Genomic DNA, 21,382 nt, shown 5'->3' with positions numbered 1-21,382 from the left:
TATAACCAATAATCGAAGCAAGTACTTAACACGTTCAATCCTTTGCACATCCTTTTTCAATGTTGTACGTGACGAGCACGTGATGACAAGTTGTTTATTCTTCCGACGGCCCACTTATTCGACCCACTGCTTCTTTATAGGCTTGCGTTTAGTTTATAAATGTGAACCACCGCCACATGGAGAAAACTGGGATCACGAGAGGTTCACGCCACCAGATGAAAGCAATACCCTGCTTGTACACGCAACCGGGTTGAACGTGTTAACTTTACACTTCTTGCAGCACCACAAATTCTTAGTGAATTTCTTAGCTAACTTAAAATGATTTCACACACGAATTAACGTGAATAAAACTTTTATACTTTATAATATTTTATGTATAAAGAAAGATAATTTATTGAATATTACATTGTTGAATATTAAAAATCTATATTGCGTGACATTTTAATAATAAAGTAATTATTAAGAAAAATCTTTCAGGGCAAATATCACGATATCGTTACAAACCTTACAATCCTAATAAACTCTTATTTATTGCCTGTTATTCATACTTTTCATCTTCTTATACTACATCTCTATTTTTGTCACTATTTTCCCTCTCTCTATTCAATTTCTTACTGGATAATAATTAGGAAAAGTTAGGCAGATCGAACCATTGGTAAATCTTCGGCTTTTTCTTGTCCAGAATATACTCCACGCAACGTCGGTTTTTCCTACCGGGGAAAAAATTGTTAGAAGAAAATTGAAATAACTTCAAATTCGAAACGAACATTCCATCCGTTATTAAAATATTAAATTTCTCGCTTACTCGTTCGTGTAAAGTTTGCAACCGGTGACAGGATATTCCAATTTGTAGCACTTTTGATTCAGTATGTTATTGAAGTAACCGTTGCCTATAATGGGAGTGATAAACTCTGACGAATTCTTGAGACAATTGTAGAACTTGTTGTCACACGAGCATTCTGACCTGTTCAACAAATTTTATCGTTTAAAAAATTCCCCTCTCGTCAATCAAGTTTCTTCGCTCAATATCCTTCAACATTCACCAATATTCAATATAAAATGCAACCACCCGATGATTCGTGACGAATAACTAACATCTTAGAGTTTTAGATTCTTCGAATAAAGGAACGTAGAAACGTAGAATGATGAAATTTCCAACTCTGTCGAAGAAAAAGTAAAAGAAATCGCGAGAAGGAATTACGTTAAATTCGTGATTCGCGAAAGAATGATTATTCAAGCGATATAAATCGCGGAAAACATTTTGAAAAATTGAGTTATTCGGTTCACGTTCCATTGGAAGGCCATCAATGATAAAATTGTGCGCGAGGGAAAAGAGGAAAAAAGTAATTTGAGGACGAGGATCGTAGCAGAAAACATCAAGGAAGTTGAAGAAAACTTGGAAAAGAGTAAGGGAAAATGCGTGAATTAAATCAAGAAGGTGCGTGCGTGAGAGAGAGAGAACCTGACGAAAGGGCTCAAATTCCTCAAGCCATGTTTAGATCCGAGAGGTTTGATGCTATCGCCACATAAATCGTGGTCTCTGCAGCAAGCGTCGGTTATCTTAAAATATCCCAAATCGTTCTCGTTTTTCGCTTTATTACCTGGCCCGCACCACTTCGTTTCTGTCATCATTATGAAACAAATGAAAAAATATGTATATATATATAAATAAACGGGAGTGAAGAAATATTCGTAGACAAGTAATTAATAATTGTACCACCTGTCGCACTTACTTGGAACAATTGTATACTTGGAGAAATTTATTCGTTCCTGAATCTCATCATCGGCCTCCTTCTGCCATTCTTGAACAGAAACGTGGAGAAACAGGCAGAGAACGAGAATGATCGACGAGTGGAGAACGCGCATCGTGAAACAGCGATAAAAAAAAAGTATCTTAAAGTTTTCTTCTTTCTTTTTTCTAGGAGAATATGAAGAAGCAAGAGAAAAGACTTGCTTTCGATGATTGGTCACGAGAACGCAAGAACGCGCCGTTCTTTCGTTTTATAAAAAAAAATTTTCCCTTTTACGACAGTTTTAATCTGAAATCGTAAAAAGCGCGCGATCAACGATAAGAACGAAATTTCAAATGCAAAAAATAAAAAAAAATATATATATATATATAAAGAAAAAGAAAAACTATTCGAAAAAGGGATAGTTAATGCCTTGGATTTGAACTAGTCCACGTGTTACATAGGAATCCATAGATAGGCTCAAATGTGAGCTCATAATTTTAACGCGTTGGACGACGTTTGTTTATGCGCAAAGAAAGATAAACGTTACACGTATTCGCGCGTGATGATCGTTATCTCTCTGCTGTGTGAAAATAAAAAGCGTAAAACGATCGGGAAATAGATAGAGAATTTTTTTTACAGAATTTCAGAATTTTTATAGTTCGCGCACGACTCGAACGATACATTTTTAACGATATTTGTAATTTGTTCAATCGCTTCTTCCTTTTTTTCGAACGCTCGAAACTTCCTTAAGCTTATCTCTTTGTTTCCAATCTATTGGTTAAACTTTTCATTCGTTTCAATTTCAATGCGTTGCATTATCGTCAAGCGTTAAAGTATTCGTTGTATCTGAATATATCGTATATTATATGTTGTGAAATCGTTTCTAAAGACACATTGTAAAATAAACAATTTTTCATATTGAAAATTAAAACACATTATAAGAGAAACATTATGAAAGTATGTATAATGAACGTCACCGTATATCGTTTCTGACAGAGGGAGTATAGACAAGGAGAGTAAATTAGTGAGAGAAGGATAGAGATAGGGTAAAAATTCGGGAATCAGCGCCATCTCAAGAGTGCCGCAAATGAAACTCGTAAAGAAAGGACAGAAAATGGTAAGAGAAGGATAGAGATAGGATGAGAATCGACCGTCAGCGCCATCTTTTAAGTACATTGAGAAGCATGTTTGTGATATCTTTTTAAAGGGGTTCGAAAGATGGCGTTAAACCTCAATTCCTATCCTTTTTTACCGAGCCTTTGAAGAAATATCTTCGTTATTCGAGAGATGGTGCTGACGGTCAATTCTTATTCTCTCTATCCTTCTCCACTATTTGTTCTCCTTGTCTATATTTGAGTTTCATTTGCGGCACTCTAGAGATGGCGCTGATTCTCGAATTTTTACCCTATCTCTATCCTTCTCTTGCTATTTCCTCTCCTTGTCTATACTATTCGAGAAAATTTCTTCCCTAAAGAGAGAATTCTTATATTCTAATTAATTTTATTGTTCTTTCGATACTTTCTGATTAATTAATCATCTAAAAATCTAATTAAAAATTAGTTACATATTACTTTCTATTTAACTTGATGGTTTACGTATAAATATAATATAGGTATATATAATAATAACGTTCAATTTTACTTTATATAATTTTTTTTATTATTTTTCATATGTATAACTTTAATAATATCATTTAAATATAATTTTTTGCAAGCATAAAGAATTCTAACAATCTATTTCTACAATCTATTATGCGATTTACCTTTAGTTCGATAAAACATTTATCTAATTTTAATAATTTTCTTCTAGACAGATCTATACACATATCTATATCTATCTATCTATATATATATATATAGAAAGAAAAAGAGAGAAATAATTTTTTTAACAATAATTTACTATGCACATCAAATTTTAATTATGAAACAAAATTTTTGCTTAATCTTGAGCATTGATTATATTATCATCGGAATATATATTATTCTGATTTCGTACTGATCTTTCCGGCGCCTCGATATTAGGACTTTTATCGATATCGCTATCGGAGGACGAGGTATCTTGAGGTAATTCGATTCCTTGAGTTAAAAGACTAGTTATTCTCTCAATATCCACCGTATCATCCTGCTCTTGTATCTTCCTGAGGGCGTTCGAAACGATACAGAGATCACCTCTCAGCTCGCTCACCACTGCCGTGATTTTCTGAGCATCCGTCAACACTTCCACCGATTGCGTGTATGGATTATACCGCAATCCAAATGGTCGTTGTATTTGGTTTGCAAATGCTCTAAAAATAAAAGAACAAATCGATATCCGTTTCTTCTCGTTCATTTTTCATCGCATCGAAATTTATTCATTGTTTCTTTTTTTTTTTTTTCTCTCTTGTTTCGAATTTCATTTTAACAATACAATGATGCGCGGAATTACCGCATTTTTTCCTTTGCCTCCTCGAAACTGTCCGTATAGTAATAGGCATTTTGAAACGCAGTGATGATACACTCTTGTTTGCAAGTTACCTCCGGGTCGAATCGGAAAGTTTTCTCGGGGACGGATACAGCGTGTTTCAGTTCCGCGACGGAGGATAATAAACCTGCCCCGTAAACGCGAAGTATGCCATCCTGTTTGCACAATCCAAATTCCACCGTGAAGAAATAAAGCTGTAAGAAAAAAAAAAAAAAAAAAAAAAAGAAAGAAAAAAACGTAAATGAAATGAAAGAAAAAAGGAATGCATTACAGTGTCAAATTATTTCTTTGCGAAACTCGATATTAATCGTTAACTTAATCGCGGGATGATCTCGTTTTAAACTTTTGATACGAGATTAAGGAACGTTGTTGTTGAACGAATGCAAAACACTTACAGTTGCTAATTTATTGATATCCTCGTCCGAAGCACCGAGGGAAGCCAGTCCAAGTTCTTGCGAGAATTGAGCGAAACTTGGATTCGCTAGAAGCGGCATGTGACCCAACAATTCGTGGCAGCAATCTCTGTAGACGATTGAAAAGAATTAAAAAGGAGAGAGAGAGAGAGAGAGAGAGAGAGAGTAAAAAAATTTTACGGTTTCAAAATTATTATTTATTTATTTCTTTATCTGTATTACTTCTATCTATCTGATGAATGAATAGGTTTCTGAATCGCTTACGGTTCAGGTGTGTAAAAGGGATCGGACGAATGTCGAATGTACTGAGTGCAATGAAATACTCGGAAAGCAAGGCCAGCCAGAAAGTCTCTCGGTGATAGGTAGCCAGCCACGGGTCGAAGTTGGAATCCAGTAGTGCCTGATTGCAAAATGGTAATTGCGTTCTTTTCTTTTTCTTTTTTTTTTTTTACTTTATCTTCAATTCCAATCATGATCGTTTACTTACGTTTCAAAAAAACGTTTACATCTTGTAACTGCGGTATGTTATCCTCTCTGTCGATCAAACAACGACGTGCCAATTATATCCATTCAATTTCACATCGAGCAAATATTATTTACCTGTAGCCGCAATATTTCACCAACTTTGGCCAATTCTCGAGATACTCGTTGCAAGCGTGTTTCTGATAAAGGTGATGCAATTCACGGAAAACGGTACCCCTAACAGATAAATATAAGATTATAAGTATAAGATAAAAGAGATGGAAATTTAATTTAAATGTAAATATTGTAATAAAAAATAAAAATTGTCACAAAGATTTTTTCTTCATTTTAGAATATTATCGTGGATGCGTTAAACTAGATTATTTATCTATCATCCTCTTCGACACATCTTCAATCTCTACTAGGATAAATTGAGTTATAGAAGTCAGTCCTCGAAGATCGCGGAGGATAAATTAAATAAGGACAATTAAGGGGTGTATTCAACGCGAGTCAATCTTGGCTTGTTCACGCGTTCTCGAAACGAGAACGGAGAGAAACTTTTCCCAGTTATATTGGATTAGGATATTGTTTCGTAATTGCAGCAAAATCTAGAAAAAGACATCGAAAGAATCGAAGAATCTCTTCGTCGAATCGATTAGCTTCGCGTTCGTCCAAGCACGTACGAAGATTTCGCGTAACAACAGATTTTTCTCTTTCTTTCTTTTTTTTTTTTTTTCTCATCTCGAACTTTAAAAACTCGCGACAAAACCAACTTTTCTACGCTTCTTCTACGCTATTTTAAATTATCCTTTGGAAAACAAAATGGAAACGAAAATCGGACGGACCACGTCTTGATCTCCTCCTGCGTGTACTGAACTCGAGGAATCGCCTGGCCGCTGAAACAGAATTGACGCAACTGTTTTCATTCCCTTCTCGTAACATTGCGTAACATTGAATTTTATTAATTATTAAAACGTACTATTTGTAATTGTTCGCGATATCCGCAAATTGCACACGACGTTTCCGATAGATCGGATCCTTGAAGCCCTGAAGAAAATGTTCAATGATCAAATAACATCGTGTTCTCAATGCTAATATCTCGACAATGTCTCGTGTTTACCACGAAAAGACAGTTTGAGAAAGAAAACGTACGGGATGATCCGCGTCCAATTCGGATCCGTACATGAGCACTTTTTGAGCCTGATCTAGATCCGATATTTTTCGTGGGAACCATGGCATATCTACCTCGCTGAAATCTGGCAAACGATTCGAACGAAAATAATTAATTTTATGTATAAATTTGTTGAAACTTTCTTCGAGAAGAAAATTTCATTTATTAAAAAGAAATCATTTCCTAAATTCGTAGTTGAAAAGATTGCAAAAGTTATTGAGTAGTGAATAGAATTAATAGCGAATCTTGTTCGAGCGAAAATGCACGACTTACCAAAACTTGGAGCTGCGGAAAGCGATGGAGCGTGAGGGATATTTCCCATTTGCTCGTATTGGGCTAAATTAATGGCGGCAACTTCTCGGCTCAACAATCTCGTCAACTGTTCCATCCTCTTCGAATCGCATTCCACGTCGACCAGGATCTCGTATTCCGAGCCGCGGCGCGCGGATTTCCTCGACTCGATGTGAATTACATTCACACCCAGATCCTTCGTATCAAATGTATCATTATTTATTTCCAATGTATGTATTCTTTTATACTTTTCATCGAGATACAATTTTTCAAAACTTTATAAAGACGATTTTCTACCTTGATTCAATTTCCATTTTTTTCTAAAAAGTATACATACGCGGAGGTGGTTTTACAAGAAGAAAGAATAATACGAGATTATTGTTGCGTTACTTTTACGTTTAGAAGAATGAGTGGATAAAGTTCATCGCGTTTCTTTTCCAATCAAATTTTATATACTTGCGCTTCGTTGTATTATGCAGCATGGTCGTTAAACGTCGTACCTGAAAAACTTGCAATGCTCGTGCCAGACCGCCGATTTGATTTTTCAACGAAAATACGACGGAATTCTTGTTGTCGTTGCTCGATTTGCGCTCGACCATGGGGATCTGAACGAACGAAAGAACGTATCATACGCGTTACGTTTCTACTCTCTCACCACCTATCTATACTATTTCTTCCCTCTTTCTACTTATTATAACTTATTATCTCCATATTAATACAGACCTTACACAACAATTTCGTGAAAATGATATATGTCCATGAGAAAAAAAGTATCAATCGAGATAATTAAAAACATCGCGCCAATTTAAAATAACGAGCAAATACGAGAGAGAATATGAGAAGAATGAAAATATTAAAATATCCCTACACCACCAAAGCAACGTACATCACTCGACTTGTGGATGGGGCTCCCTTCTTTAATGGCCCAATTGTCGCCTCTTCTGTATAACCACACCCCGAGAAGACCTTTCCCAGAACCGCTCATAATTGGACGATAGATTCGAAACAATATTCGAAATATATATTCTCGTTCGAAAGAAGAAACAGAATACTTTCACACAATTTTTAAATCCTCTATTCTTCCAATCTCTTCAAACCGTACGTCTAGTTATATATTCCAAGTTGCGGGACAACACGTTGACACGTTGATTTCTCGACGAGATTGAAAAGAAGAAATCACCGGGCAAAGTTGAACGATTCGCCTGTTGAAGGGCCGCGAGCAACAGTGTCCCGGTACCGGTATCCTCCGCTCCTCTTAAGACCTCGGTCCCCTCCGAGTACGCGTCTTCCTCAATGACGATCTGCTCGCGATTGGTCGACGCACAGTGGTACGAAGTTTCCCTATTGGTCGGATAACACTTTTCATGGGGTTGGGAAGAGAGGAGCGTTGTTGGCTCGCCCCATTTAACTGCCGTGCCGGTTCCACAATCTATTCCCGGTGACGTCACTGGGGTCCACAAAACTGTGGGTGGAATGCAAGGAGAAGAAATCGCAAGGTCCTTTTTTTTTTTTTTCCTTTTCTTTTTTTTATCCTCCTTCGTTCACCAATGAATTCATCCTGTTCTTTGATCCGACGAAAAACAGTTTCTCCTTTGGATTTCTGGGCCAAGTGAAATTAGTCTGCCGAGGAAAAGACACGAATCCGACACTTCGATTCCTTGATATGGCTCGTGAATATTCGCTACGATTTTCATTCAATTGTAACGAAGATCGTTACTGTAGCGTCATCCAGAATTATCACTGTGATATTTATTATTATTATTATTATTACTTTACATGTAATTGTATTATACCTTATTTTTCCATTATTGCATACCTTTTCTTCCTCTTCAGGTTCACAAGTGTTATGAATAAAATGTTTATCCGGATACAAAACTGTAAAATTCAAATTTTTTAATTATTGGATTAGATCAATGGATCAATAGATATATTTTATTAATAATTTACCTCCTGTCTTTTTCCACTATTATACACCTTTTTTCCCTCTTCAATTTTGCAAGTGTTATGAATAAAATGTTTATCCGGATACAAAACTATAAAATTTTTTAATTATTGGATCAGATCAATAGATCAATATATTTTATTAATAATTTACCTCCTGTCTTTTTCCACTATTATACACCTTTTTTCCCTCTTCAATTTTGCAAGTGTTATGAATAAAATGTTTATCCGGATACAAAACTATAAAATTTTTTAATTATTGGATCAGATCAATAGATCAATATATTTTATTAATAATTTACCTTTTGTCTTTTTCCACTATTATACACCTTTTTTCCCTCTTCAATTTTGCAAGTGTTATGAATAAAATGTTTATCCGGATACAAAACTATAAAATTTTTTAATTATTGGATTAGATCAATGGATCAATATATTTTATTAATAATTTACCTCCTGTCTTTTTCCACTATTATACACCTTTTTTCCCTCTTCAATTTTGCAAGTGTTATGAATAAAATGTTTATCCGGATACAAAACTATAAAATTTTTTAATTATTGGATTAGATCAATGGATCAATATATTTTATTAATAATTTACCTCCTGTCTTTTTCCACTATTATACACCTTTTCTCCTTCTTCAATTTTGCAAGTGTTATGAATAAAATGTTTATCCGGATACAAAACTATAAAATTTTTTAATTATTGGATTAGATCAATGGATCAATATATATTTTATTAATAATTTACCTCCTGTCTTTTTCCACTATTATACACCTTTTCTCCTTCTTCAATTTTGCAAGTGTTATGAATAAAATGTTTATCCGGATACAAAACTGTAAAATTCAAGTTTTTTAATTATTGGATTAGATCAATGGATCAATAGATATATTTTATTAATAATTTACCTCCTGTCTTTTTCCACTATTATACACCTTTTCTCCCTCTTCAATTTCACAAGTGTTATAAATATGCCAATTGATGAACCGAATAAAATGTTTATTACAAAACTGTAAAATTCAAATTTTTTAATTATTAGATTATAGATCAATAGATCCATAGATTTTATTAATAATTTACCTCCTGTCTTAAATATACGTGTAATTTACAAAATGTTGCGCAATGTATTATAACATATTAATATTTATATATACATCCAATAATCTAATAATTCAAAGTTGAAGGAACAATATATTGACAAGTATAAATCATATCCTTGAACGAGAAAGTGCTTTTCGAAGGGTGGGATTATTTAATTTTTCTGCCCCCTCCTTTCTTTTAGGAAGACAATCGTTCTCGCTTTCGTGTTTCTTTTTCCACGGAACAAAGAGCGTGTTTAATAAAAGCTCGAACGCCTCGCCTCGTGGCAAAGCAGATGCAGCACATTACCAATGTCCATCACTTACCGCTATCAGCTACCACCCCTTGCTGAATTATACCGAGCCGAGTTCCTCTGGCATTAAGAGAATTGAGAGTATCGTTCGATCAGCTTCGAGAGGATGTTTTATCACCGAGTCCCTAAATCGCTTTTCGCAATTATATTTATGCAAGATATTTGTGTATTGATAAATAGGGAATAAATAGTTTCGATCGATCGATCAAGAGACTCTATTCTACTGAAGATGACCAGCTGTTCGATCTGTAAAAGATTGAAAATTAATTATTACAATGTCGTTTATTAATATATAGAAATAAATTTAATCGAATTTTCGAGAAGAATTTATTCGTCAAAACTTACGTTAAACGATAATATTAAGAATTTTGTACGATATATTTATAATTTTATAAATACTATTGAATCTTATACCCGCATCTTGAAATTCACTTCTCACTTTGCAGATGTTCTACGAAATATGATATCTCCTATCTTATCACCCTTTGAGCACAAAGTTGAACTTTCGTAATTTGTCTCCATTGTATTGCAAATAACTTTAAAGTGTTCGAGACATTGTTGAATTATAAGATAGAAATTTGATACATTCGTATAGAAAGAAAATTCTCTTCAGAAATTTCGATATAATTTTTTTCATAAATAAATAACTATTATTTTTTCAAGCAAATTTGCACGCATCAAATTGGTCGATATATTGGTTCTCTCTTCTTTTCTATATAAATATTCTTGGAAAGGTCATCGAGCTATGTATTATCTGTGTACAATTTTCTAATGCATATCTTTATCTTAGATTTTAAATATATTAATACTAAAAAAAAAAAAAAAAAAAAAAAAAGGAAGATTCAACCTGTTTTAAAAATAATACATTTCTTCTTGTTTCATTAATAGAATTAAATTTCAATTCTTTCTTCTGAATTCTTTTACTAAAGTATTGATACAAATCGAGCTTTTCAAAGGATTTAATCGATTAGAGAAAAGTAGAAGAAGAAGTAAATAAGGACAAGATGATAGGTATTCGTTGTTTGCCGAGAGAAAGATCCTTTTGGACCGTGCTCTTAAGCACGAATAAGTGGGCTAGCTGATTCGAACAAAGAAGTTACTTGCAGAAAAGAACGAATGAAAATTAAGAATTGGAAAGGAAAAAAAGAAAATACCTCATTTACATCGAATAAATTGAAAATGGTTCTATTATAGGCAGATTTTCGAAGCATTATTTAATTTTGGCGCGGATCCAATGCAAATCATGTGCTCTTCTCTTCTGCTTCGTAGCTTTTTATATAAGTAAATAATTAAACGTTAAAAAGATTGAAAATTTTGATTCGCAAGAAGAAACGCAAAATCACCAGTTCAATCGTGTAAAAGCTTGTTTAAAACTTCTTTAAACTCGATTGACCGCTATTAATTATTCTCTCGTCTCTATCAATTGCTGCTTTTCCCTCTATTCGCCAAATTTCTATATTGATCTAAAGTATCTAAAAAATTATAATCCAACTTATCTAAAGATACAAATTACAGATTACATTTATAAATAATTTATCCACGATGAAATTATTTATTTCTAATATTTCAATCTCCTTAATCGAAAACAATCGACACAAATCTTTGTGAAACATATATATACATATATATTTCTATTTTACTGAATTCTTTATAAGCGTAAGCATATACACATATTCGTAGCAATACAAACATCTTCTATACAACTCTTTCAATATCCATTTCTATTATCGGGATTAAAATGGAAAAGAGAGTTTATTCGAATTGCTCTATCCCCGAGAGATAAACTCGTATATAAAGGAAATTCTACTCTTCTCAATTTATAGCATGGAACGCGTTAAAAGGCTTCTCGTATCAACACGAGACCCGCGAACCGATTCATCCTCTCGAACAGTGATCTCAGCCACCCTCTCCTCTAGAAAAAATTCTAGATCGTATAACTAGATTTGTATAAATATTTTGATCGTCGAGGTGGCGCGGTGAGTCGTGACGATCGGGTTGAAATATTAAATCGGGCAACCCGTATACGTGTGTTGCGAGAGACGTTTCAACGTCGGCTTCTCCCGTTCGATTTCCTGGCGGCGGAAAATCATCGGATGCGCGACGCCCACCACGCAGGAATCAATAGGGGGACGTCACCGAGCGGCGTCGAAGCGTTCGTGCTCGGCCATCGTCGTCTCTAACGCGAGCGACATCTTGCCTCTGCTTTCCGGGGGTCGACGAGCAGCTCTCCTCCAGGCCGTCACGGCCGCCTTCAGGATCGACCCCACGCCGTGTGTTTTTCATTGGTTCGCCGCAGAATGGCCGACACCGAGTTCGAGGAATTTCGACATTACTTTGAAAGACTTCCGCAGCATCTCAAGGCACCGCTCTCCAATTACACGTGAGCAATCCGTTTTCCTTTTCGTATCTGAAAATGAGAATATTCGTTGGGGGATCTTTAAAGTATATATATATATATATATGTTCTTTGGACGAGAGGTTCGAATGAGAGAGCATCGATGACATCGTTTATTATTAAGGCGATATGTGTTTCGATGTCTTTCTTCTTTTTTTTTTTTTTTATATTCTGTTTGTGGGGTATGGATTTTTAGATGGAACGTTTTTTTGGTACAATGACCGATTTGAGGCGACCTTTGACGTAAAGGGACACCTTGAATGGGGGTTGCGTTATCGACGTTGTGACAGGGTTTCTGGTTGCTGTAGTGGGTGACCGTATTTTCTTCGGGTTGAAAGGTTCATGAAACGTTACAGAAATGATAGAAACGTGGTTATGGAAATGAATTTAATTGATGACATGATTTGGTATATGGTAACCAACGTGCCAATTTTCACAACTGATGCATGCAATTATGATAACAGAAAACGGAATTCGTTCGAGTTAATTTCTAATTCTTATGAATTAGTATAAGTTCGTATAAGTAATACTTGTGATTTCGTTTTTATTAATCTACGTTACGATTTCGTATCATTGTGAAAAATTATCATTGCGTTTTTGCAACTTGTTTCCATAACTGACGAATAATTTAATGTGTGTCTAATAAAATCATCGTGGCATTTTATTGTTTAGCGCCACTTTCATTCGGCCATTCGTATATTCGAGAAACGATCAAAGTAGTAAGAAATTAAATCGAAAAGACAAGGTGCGGTCTATGCTGCTCTCTGTGTATCAAATAAATTCTGTATAAAATAGTTTCCAAACATTTTGATCATTGGATCCAAACAAATTGATTAATAATTCGTTACTTTATAAAATTAATATATGTTATTATTTAATCAATTTTTTTTTTTCGATTAAATCGAATGTTATTTCATTTACATCATTTTATATTTGGCATATTATTTTGCATAGTAACTCTTCTCTTAATTTTCTCTTAATTTTATCATATCCATAAATGAATTTTAATTAGATCATTTAATAAAACGTTAACAGATAATTTAGATCACATATTTTAAAAACTTTAGAAATAGATAGTTTTTCTAGTCTAGTTAAATTATATGTATCGATCGGAAACGCAATGTGTAGGTGACAATTTTCCTTATTTATGAATGTATGTATGTATGTATGTATGTTAAACCAGTACGAAATAAAATCGATTGAAGTCTGTCGCGTATGTGAAATCGTTTTCACTTTATCTGTCAGTCTTAATTACTTGCTCAACAAATAAAACCTAACGCTGATTCATGAATTCATCCCAATCTTTTTAATCATTAATTATCCAATCTTCCATTTGCAATAAATAAATTGCTTATCATTTTCAAACGATCAAATGATTCTTTGTTCTCGCGATTATAACAAATAATCAAATTTATAAACTGTCGTTTCAATTCTCAAGGAATTGAAATACGGATTTTTTTTTTTAACTATATAAACATTGAAATATAAAAGATATATACCAAGATCAAGATAATATTTTTGTTTACCTGTTAATAAGATTCGATTATTTCTTGACTATGACGAGGCATCTTATGATAATTCGTACGTGTTAACTTTGATCCGTTCGATTTTTAAAATGTTTTCACGGAAAACATGTTAAAACACGACGTAATTGATTTCGTTGTTGAAAAATTTCTATCAATTTTTGTGCACTGAACGATGAATTAATTTTCCAAATTGTTATTCTTGAAATTAGGCTTGTTCACGATGTGATGATAGACGATTCGCCGACCTCGTCGCAGGATAGCGATGCGGAGGTCGAGAGATCTTGCGACGGAGTCGCTGTCGATTCCGAGGATGAGGAAGTGGTGGTCATTCATCGGCACGACAACCAAAGCGGACATACTTCTGGAGATGATAGCGAAGATCTTGATCATAATTGTTCCATTGTAGCTGATAGCGACTTTAGGTTGGTAACCTCGTAAGTGTTAACCCACTTCTTCTTTGGCCTGCAAAGATAGATTTTATTAGAATTTGTATTCATGGTCTGAAATCGTGATATTGAGAAATTATCGAATTATTTGATCAAAATTCTTTTTTTTTTTTTCCTATATAACATCATTCACACGATGCAAATTGAAATTTTAAATAATCCATCTTGAACTTTATTCGAAATAATTAGAGGATTTCTTCTGCTCGAAGGAACGTGTGCTCGTGTTTTAATTATAATTTTCGAAGTGAATCTAATTATTTCAGAAGTGCGTTCAGAACTTTTGAATTATTTTTCACTTTTCGATTAATTACATACGTATCATTAATATTGATCGAGAATCTAATTTAATTCAAATTCAAATTTAATCTTGCATCTATTACAAACCTTTTTTGAGCATAACCTTTTTTGTGCTGCGTAACTTGCATGTATCCGTTTTAACTAATTAATTTTTCAAATTTCCTTTCATAGATCTAGAAGGTTATAATTATTTTTAAACGTATTTTCTTCTAAAAAAAAGCTATCGATATTTTTTCATTTATCTATCGATACGCATTTTTTATAAAAATGCATTATGGTTCAGGCAAGTTTGCACGTCGATTTATTTGCAGCTAGGATAGTTGTATTTCAGTATCATGCGTGACGTCTTGCATCTACAGAAGAAGTAAAAATCCCCTTTTATATTATAGTTAAAACATTGAGAACAGATTGCATAATAACAGATCTAATGGATAGATGTAATTCGAAAACGTGTCATAACAACCGAATCAAATTTACCGAATTAAAAAAAAGAAAAAATACGAATTATATTCTGTGACACTTTACAAATCAAATCTTGTTCTCAATTGTTGATTATAACTTGGTAGTGCTAGCGGAAACTTGCAACAACAAGAAAAAAAAAAAAAAAAAAGAAAGGAAAAAAGAAAGAAGTACAACCTACACACTTTAAATGGCATGGTGAAAGGTAGCTTAGCTCACTACACAACTACCCTTGGGTGACATTAGCTTGTTCGGTGGACTGAGCAGCAGGGGTCGATCAGCAGGCGTCGGTGGACCGGGTCCTGGTGGAGGTAGTACTGCCGGATCCGGTAACGGTGGTAGAGATAGCGTAGTCAGCGACGTCGGAGATTCCTGCTCGAGTTTGAGTTCCTGGCCGACACCGGAACACGTGCCCTCGAATCGTCCCGGAAGCGGTAGCACCGAGCGCAGACGTCGAAGATTACCGGAAATTCCTAAAACGAAAAAATGTAAGAGAATTAAATTGTAAATATCGATGTTTATATATCCTTCTAGATTTCGTATTATCCTTTTACCATTCGTAAATTCGAGTAACTCTAAAGTAATACTCCTTCCTAAGTTATGTATTTATATTAAGACAGTAGAAAGTGGTGATAGCTCGTTGGAAACGATCTAGCTTCTTTACCTCATATTTTCCTCGCGAGTGAAAGAGTGATAGACAACACGATATAGTACATATATAGTAAAATCGTTCCAGCCATCTTTTATCAAAAAAGGTTAGTAAGGAAAGATCAAGGGGTTGTTACATCGTACAACACCTTGATTAAAAATGCGACCTCAAATTAAAAATATATCCAAGTGTGAGACGATATATTACGAGTCAATATTTCATCATATCGTTATGCATTTCTCATCATCTATTGCGATTCACCGATCACCGACAATCACCGCATATTTAACCGCAGAATCGACGACCGCAGCGAAAGAAAATCCATAATGACATTTAACTTACGTCATACCACTTGTTTGAGATCCATACATCTGATCATGACTTACTCACCTGCAGTTGCCATTCGTTATATTTATGTAGTTATACAATGATATCGTATCGGACGCGTTATGATTACGCAATGATTTCTTGTACATTCGGAATCTGAGCGTATAAAGTTCTCACGCTTTCAAGCATCTTGTTGTTGCAGAAGAAGGTAGTCATCGTTTCGTTCGTCGCTTCAATTAAATTATACAAATTTATTATTTTGTTTTGACGGAATAATAACAATAAATATAACATTTTTCTTCCAGCTCTACCTATTGGACAAACGTCTATGCAGTCCTCGTCGTCTCTGGCAGACGAATTGAACGCAGCAACTGGTTCTAATTCCAATCGACCGCATTTAGTTTTACGAAAATGTCACTCGAGGCTTCGTCATGAGGATAGCTCACCCGATAGCGAGCGAATGGCCACCGACAGTGGCCATTCCACTGCTCACTCGCCAGAAAATGGGCCAAAAAGTGTATCGCCGATACCTTGTAACACATTACAGAATACGGACTCTGTTTCGCCGAGTAGTACACCAGGTGACTTTTTCTCGTTTTTTGGCAAACTTGCTTACTGAAAATATCACAAATTTTTATTTCTTTGTCAATTAATAAAAGTATCATTGTTACTTACAATTTTCATTATAATTTTCATCGTAATGCTCTCGTGTCGCTTCGAAGGAAGCGGCGGTGTACCGTTTACTCAACTGGAACTATTGGAGGCAACGCATCGAGGATTGCACAAATTCGTGCCAAGACATCACGATGAGATCGATCTTGAAATTGGCGATCCTATTTACGTTCAAAAAGAAGCTGACGACCTATGGTGTGAAGGTTCGAACATTCATTATTCTTAATCAATCGATCTTTATCGATGTTTCGAGACTTTATCTAGAAATAATACATAATACATAACCTATCTTTTTACGTGTTTACGTACTCGCATTGAAGGTGTGAACCTGAGAACAGGTCGACAAGGTATCTTCCCCTCGGCTTATGCGGTTGATATGGATTACAGTGATTTTGATCCATCGGCGCCAAAAGTGAAAAGGGAACGATACCTTTTAGGTTATTTGGGTTCCGTAGAGACGTTGGCACACAAAGGTACTGGTGTTGTTTGTCAAGCGGTTCGAAGAATCGTTGGAAATTCACAAGAGTCACCCGTTTCGCAAAGTTGTATCTTGGAAGTATCCGATCAAGGTCTTCGAATGGTCGATAGAAGTAAACCACGGGTAATTGAAGATAATCGATTCAATTAAATTATAATAAACAAAAGTATACGAAATATAATATAATAATCTCTTGCAAACTATAGAGATTGAATATTAATTCAATGATACGTTCTATTTTTTCCTTTTTTTTTTTTTTTTTTAGAAAAATCAAGGACCTTGCCATGACTATTTCTACTCGCTTAAGAATGTCTCATTTTGCGCCTTTCATCCTCGCGATCATCGCTACCTCGGCTTCATCACGAAGCATCCTACCTTGCAAAGGTTCGCTTGCCACGTGTTCATCGGCCAAGAATCCACGAGGCCCGTTGCCGAAGCTGTCGGGTATGTATATTCTTTCTTATTATTATTATGTCTTCATCATAATACATTATTTCGTTTACTTTCTCTGAAAATTAATCGGATTGAAATTATATTTGTTTTTCTCTATTTATCTCTGATCTTATCTAAAGATTACGCAATTTAAATTTCTTTGCTCATCGAAAGTTATATCTATATTATATAAATCACGTTTTAAAACGAATCAAATGATCGAACTTACGAAACGATTATTAGAAGGATTGATTTGTATATATTTAAATGTACAATATTTCTTTCTTTTTCTTTTCATAGGCGTGCTTTTCATCGGTTCTACACGAAGTTCATCGAGACTGCTTTCCCGATAGAGGATATTTATATCGAATAGATTATACTGCTGGCCTGTCGTATAGCGGCTATGGAGGAAATGATAAATCTCACATTCCTTTGTCCCCCTGTACATACTGCCCTTAGTTGTAGATAACTAAAAGAAAAAAAAAATGATTAACGCGAATCAAACACCCAATTTCGAGCAACTTCGGGAAGCGTCACGACGGGACCGACTATTCTATGTCGTCTAATTTTGTTTTAACAATTTACAATTTAATTTATTATATTTTATATTTCGATTGGTTTTCGTTTCTTATCCACTTCCAAACTACTTATCACTTATTCCATTTACGCACGAATCGATCCATCGTTACCATGAACAATTTCATTGAACAATCACAATGAAAATCTTTTCACTTTCGTTTCTTTTCATTTCTGCGATGGGACGCGGTGACTTGAACTCCGGGTGAAAAAAAAATCTTTAATATTTAAATAACTACTAATACTAATTACTTACCAGATAAGAATTAATCGCTAACCTTTCGATCCTTCGACCAAATATCCATATAGCGACACGTAGAACGAGACAAAAACAGACAATAGTGTGGATCGTTCCAATGTTTTATTTTTTTTAAATAAGAAAAATCGAACAATTTCGTTTGAATTCTTTTTTTTTTCCTTTTTTTTTTTTTTTTTTTTTATCGTGTCAACAGATCGATTTTATTTCAACCGTCTAAACGTTTCGAATTTGCTTTCGCTCCGAATTACGTTTAAATTATGGCAACGAAAGAATATCGTTTTCCACGAGAAAGAAAGAAAACGATCTCCAAACGCGCCAAGAGATATTATTGTATTGTATTTAGAGACACGTCTATTTTTCTATCTTTCTTTTTGAAAGAATCGTTATTAATTATAGATTGCGTTGTAAACTATAAGGCTTAACGTTTTACGATCTATTCAATTCAACGCGAGCTCTGGACGATTCGAATCGCAAAACGACGATTGATCGAAACGCACATTGGCCTCCCTGAATCTCGATTATGACTATCGATTGTACTGCGTTGCAGCGTTTCGCGAACTTTCATGCAGTACGAATCAAATCGCACGCACCGAACGATAAAATATCGATCTATAATATATATATAAAAAAGAAAAAGAAATATATAAATAATCGCGATTATTAATTTGTACCATTCTTATTCTAATGTTCGATCGTGTGTCTCATGATAAGTCTCGTACGAAATTTCTTACCTATTAAACCTATTTCTTCGATATATTTGTCTTATAACCAAAAATTTTATTATGAATTATTTCAAATTACTTTCTTTTCTTGTACATGTTAAAATTTAATCAATCTTTTTCACTATTCATTTATACGATTACGTGCTTGGGATTTGATCCACGCTGTACACGTATTGAACTGCTCGGTTATACAGTGTGTTGAATAAAAATTGAGAGACAAATTGCAGTGCTTACTCATTGCTAGGAGACTCTTGTCTGCACCATCGTCTATCAATTATACGTGCCTTTGATTGAGATCGCCTCGAGTATCGTGCCTTTCCGATTATTTTCTCATACAGGTACAAATTAATATCATCCGCGTGTGTATAAGTCACTTATTCTTGAATTTTTTCATAAACTGCATCATCGAGTAGAATAAAAAGGTGCGTGATGCAAAAAACGAATCACTTTGACTACATTTATGTCCGTTACCTCCAAAACTTGATTAAAAAATTAAACGTCGATTTAATTGTGATGAAAAAAAAAAAAATTTTTTTTTTCTAAAAGCGAAACCTGTGTTATATATCGTTCTTACTTCTCGATTTTAATTTTTCGATGTTTTTGTCGTCGATACATTTAGATTGGGGATTCGATTCGATCTTTCGCTCGATCGATATATATATATATATATAAATTAAGATACACCTAGTTACAATTTTCGTAGCGAATAAATCCTTGTTATCAATTTTTTTTCTTATCTCAGTAGATATGTATATAAATGGACAAAAGGCCTTGTTTTTTTTTTCCGAGTTCGAACGCTCGAAAAATACACGCTTCTTTCGTTCGCGAAATATCTTGGAAGCGTTGGCCACGTTGTTCTTTTTCCAATACTCATGATCCAAATGAATCCTATATACTTAGCGGAACGATTTACTTGTTTCTTAGATGAATGCTCAAAAAAAAAAAAAAAAAAAAAAAAAGAAAGAAAAAAAAGAAGAAAAAGAAATAAGAAAGAAACAAATGTTTAAAAACAAAAATTTTATGGGGACAAATAAAATATTATAAAATACATATACAATAAAACGATCGCAGCTCGAAAGAATAAATGAAGAAATGCTATCAGTTATATGGTGATGTTTAATGTGATAAGGTCTGTAATACTGTCTTTGCAGGATGGTCGGTCTTGCAGTTATTTTAAGATCCTGTTGTGTAATAAATATAAACTCATAATTTTAAATATTTTATTATCTTATTGTAATTTTTTTTATATTGAAACAATTAAATATATCGAACGTGCATAGATTCTTCTATGAAACAGATAGGACATTAGGAGTAAAATACATTTAAATGAGGGTTGTAATCTTTGTAATTTTCATATAATTTTTACATATATTTCTTTCAGGCAGTATTATTTACAAAAATGTTCCACCTTCTACGAAGTCTTGATAATTCAGTCTTGACACAAGTTATACGTGTATATGATCCCAATCATTATATTTCTGCTTTCGATTATATTAAGAAATTTATCCTTTTTCCATATTCATTATTTATGCTTGCTTAATATATGCGTTTTATTATAATTATTACTCATATTAAATATATTTAAAAACAGAAATTAGAAAATGATTACTACAAGAACGCAATCCATTAGATATATATAATTATTTTAAAAAAGAGAAAAATATATATTTTACTTGTTTCCTTTCGTTTTCATTTCGTTAGAGACTGGAAAACGAATTCTTCGAAATTAATGTTTCTACGTATGATAAACTTTCATTATTTTTTTTTTTTAAATTCATTCGTTCCAACTTCTATGCTGACACGAGCAACGCGACTGTAAACATTTTTATAAATTTCTGCATGAATCATCCTCATCGTGCACAGTAATATTCTTTCTCTCAATTCTTTTTCTCGATTTGGAAGAACAGAGGAACGGAATTCAATTACATATTTTCTATCGTTCTTTGGCAATCTACGAAGAGCTATACACCGCCAATATTACAAATTTTTTTACAATTTTCAACATTTCGTGAAAATTTTCTTTGATGATGATAATAATCCAGCATTATCATTTATTAATATTAATATATTCATAACGGAACATAAATATATATATATATATATATAGAGATAAAAAAAATGGGCATAAAATTAACATAAAAATATTTAGGGCGTACGTGAACTTCGTAAATACTTAATATAATGATATATAATGGTTTTAATTAAACAATTAACTTATCATTTTATTATGCTCTCGTCCAACATACAAATGTATGTTGGAAGTAATTCGGTGGTGCATTTCT

The 21,382-nt window shown here is 33.8% G+C and overlaps 3 protein-coding genes and 2 long non-coding RNA genes across 9 annotated transcripts; 1 reads left to right on the top strand and 4 right to left on the bottom strand.

Annotated features, from left to right (window-relative positions):
* Nucleotides 1-368: 368 nt before the first annotated feature.
* On the bottom strand, nt 369-2,722 carry LOC105735248 (phospholipase A2). Its single transcript, XM_012485557.3, has 4 exons — nt 1,734-2,722; nt 1,463-1,622; nt 806-964; nt 369-710 (listed from the first exon to the last, which is right to left on the bottom strand). The coding sequence occupies exons 1-4, from the start codon at nt 1,864-1,866 to the stop codon at nt 626-628; spliced, it is 537 nt and encodes a 178-aa protein (XP_012341011.1). The 5' UTR covers nt 1,867-2,722; the 3' UTR covers nt 369-625.
* An 887-nt stretch (nt 2,723-3,609) lies between these two features.
* Nucleotides 3,610-8,742, bottom strand: Trhn (tryptophan hydroxylase). 2 transcript variants are annotated; one of them, XM_086910209.1, is made up of 15 exons: nt 8,626-8,742; nt 8,478-8,563; nt 8,347-8,405; nt 7,417-8,270; nt 7,031-7,135; nt 6,513-6,726; nt 6,221-6,324; nt 6,048-6,115; nt 5,914-5,964; nt 5,207-5,305; nt 5,094-5,140; nt 4,871-5,006; nt 4,589-4,715; nt 4,158-4,387; nt 3,610-4,017 (listed from the first exon to the last, which is right to left on the bottom strand). In XM_086910209.1, exons 4-15 carry the CDS (start codon nt 7,513-7,515, stop codon nt 3,672-3,674), a joined length of 1,626 nt encoding a protein of 541 aa, XP_086766335.1. In that variant the 5' UTR covers nt 7,516-8,270; nt 8,347-8,405; nt 8,478-8,563; nt 8,626-8,742; the 3' UTR covers nt 3,610-3,671. The 2 variants fall into 2 exon arrangements, with proteins under 2 accessions (XP_086766335.1, XP_012341006.1); XM_012485552.3 differs by lacking the exon at nt 8,626-8,742 and having other exon boundaries at nt 8,478-8,598.
* A 37-nt stretch (nt 8,743-8,779) lies between these two features.
* LOC147657357 (uncharacterized) lies at nt 8,780-9,156 on the bottom strand. Its single transcript, XR_015292608.1, has 3 exons — nt 9,070-9,156; nt 8,922-9,007; nt 8,780-8,859 (listed from the first exon to the last, which is right to left on the bottom strand). It is a non-coding gene; the product is annotated as an uncharacterized LOC147657357 (long non-coding RNA).
* Nucleotides 9,157-9,225: 69 nt separating this feature from the next.
* Nucleotides 9,226-10,646, bottom strand: LOC116414264 (uncharacterized). The gene is made up of 3 exons (XR_015292609.1): nt 9,876-10,646; nt 9,378-9,479; nt 9,226-9,305 (listed from the first exon to the last, which is right to left on the bottom strand). It is a non-coding gene; the product is annotated as an uncharacterized LOC116414264 (long non-coding RNA).
* A 1,394-nt stretch (nt 10,647-12,040) lies between these two features.
* Aplip1 (JNK-interacting protein Aplip1) lies at nt 12,041-18,157 on the top strand. Of its 4 annotated transcripts, none has more exons than XM_031916030.2 (8): nt 12,041-12,242; nt 13,993-14,205; nt 15,253-15,473; nt 16,267-16,542; nt 16,684-16,836; nt 16,954-17,234; nt 17,377-17,555; nt 17,844-18,157. In XM_031916030.2, the coding sequence occupies exons 1-8, from the start codon at nt 12,160-12,162 to the stop codon at nt 17,914-17,916; spliced, it is 1,479 nt and encodes a 492-aa protein (XP_031771890.1). In that variant the 5' UTR covers nt 12,041-12,159; the 3' UTR covers nt 17,917-18,157. The 4 variants fall into 4 exon arrangements, with proteins under 4 accessions (XP_031771890.1, XP_031771888.1, XP_031771889.1 ...); XM_031916028.2 differs by having other exon boundaries at nt 15,232-15,473; XM_031916029.2 differs by having other exon boundaries at nt 13,993-14,217.
* The last annotated feature ends 3,225 nt before the right edge of the window (nt 18,158-21,382 follow it).

The sequence above is a fragment of the Apis florea genome, unplaced genomic scaffold (genome assembly GCF_048593485.1).
Source record: "Apis florea isolate Af1SG1 unplaced genomic scaffold, ASM4859348v1 contig_3170_pilon, whole genome shotgun sequence".
Lineage (NCBI taxonomy): Eukaryota > Metazoa > Arthropoda > Insecta > Hymenoptera > Apidae > Apis > Apis florea.
The sequence above is the reverse complement of the archived record's forward strand: the minus strand, read 5'-3'. Positions and strand labels throughout refer to the sequence as shown.

Bases quoted from the DNA above. Each gene is read 5' to 3' on its own strand.
- LOC105735248 (XM_012485557.3), bottom strand. From the start codon at position 1,866: ATGCGCGTTCTCCACTCGTCGATCATTCTCGTTCTCTGCCTGTTTCTC. The intron at 1,623-1,733 runs GTAAGTGCGACA...TAATGATGACAG, and splicing joins CAAGTATACAATTGTTCCAA to AAACGAAGTGGTGCGGGCCA. The intron at 711-805 runs GTAAGCGAGAAA...TTTCCCCGGTAG, and splicing joins TGCAAACTTTACACGAACGA to GAAAAACCGACGTTGCGTGG.
- Trhn (XM_086910209.1), bottom strand. From the start codon at position 7,515: ATGAGCGGTTCTGGGAAAGGTCTTCTCGGGGTGTGGTTATACAGAAGA. The intron at 5,306-5,913 runs GTCCGTCCGATT...TTTATCTGTTAG, and splicing joins CAGGAGGAGATCAAGACGTG to GGGTACCGTTTTCCGTGAAT. The intron at 4,716-4,870 runs GTAAGCGATTCA...AATCGTCTACAG, and splicing joins CCCTTTTACACACCTGAACC to AGATTGCTGCCACGAATTGT.
- Aplip1 (XM_031916027.2), top strand. From the start codon at position 12,160: ATGGCCGACACCGAGTTCGAGGAATTTCGACATTACTTTGAAAGACTT. The intron at 17,235-17,376 runs GTAATTGAAGAT...TTTTTTTTTTAG, and splicing joins TCGATAGAAGTAAACCACGG to AAAAATCAAGGACCTTGCCA. The intron at 17,556-17,843 runs GTATGTATATTC...TTCTTTTCATAG, and splicing joins CCCGTTGCCGAAGCTGTCGG to GCGTGCTTTTCATCGGTTCT.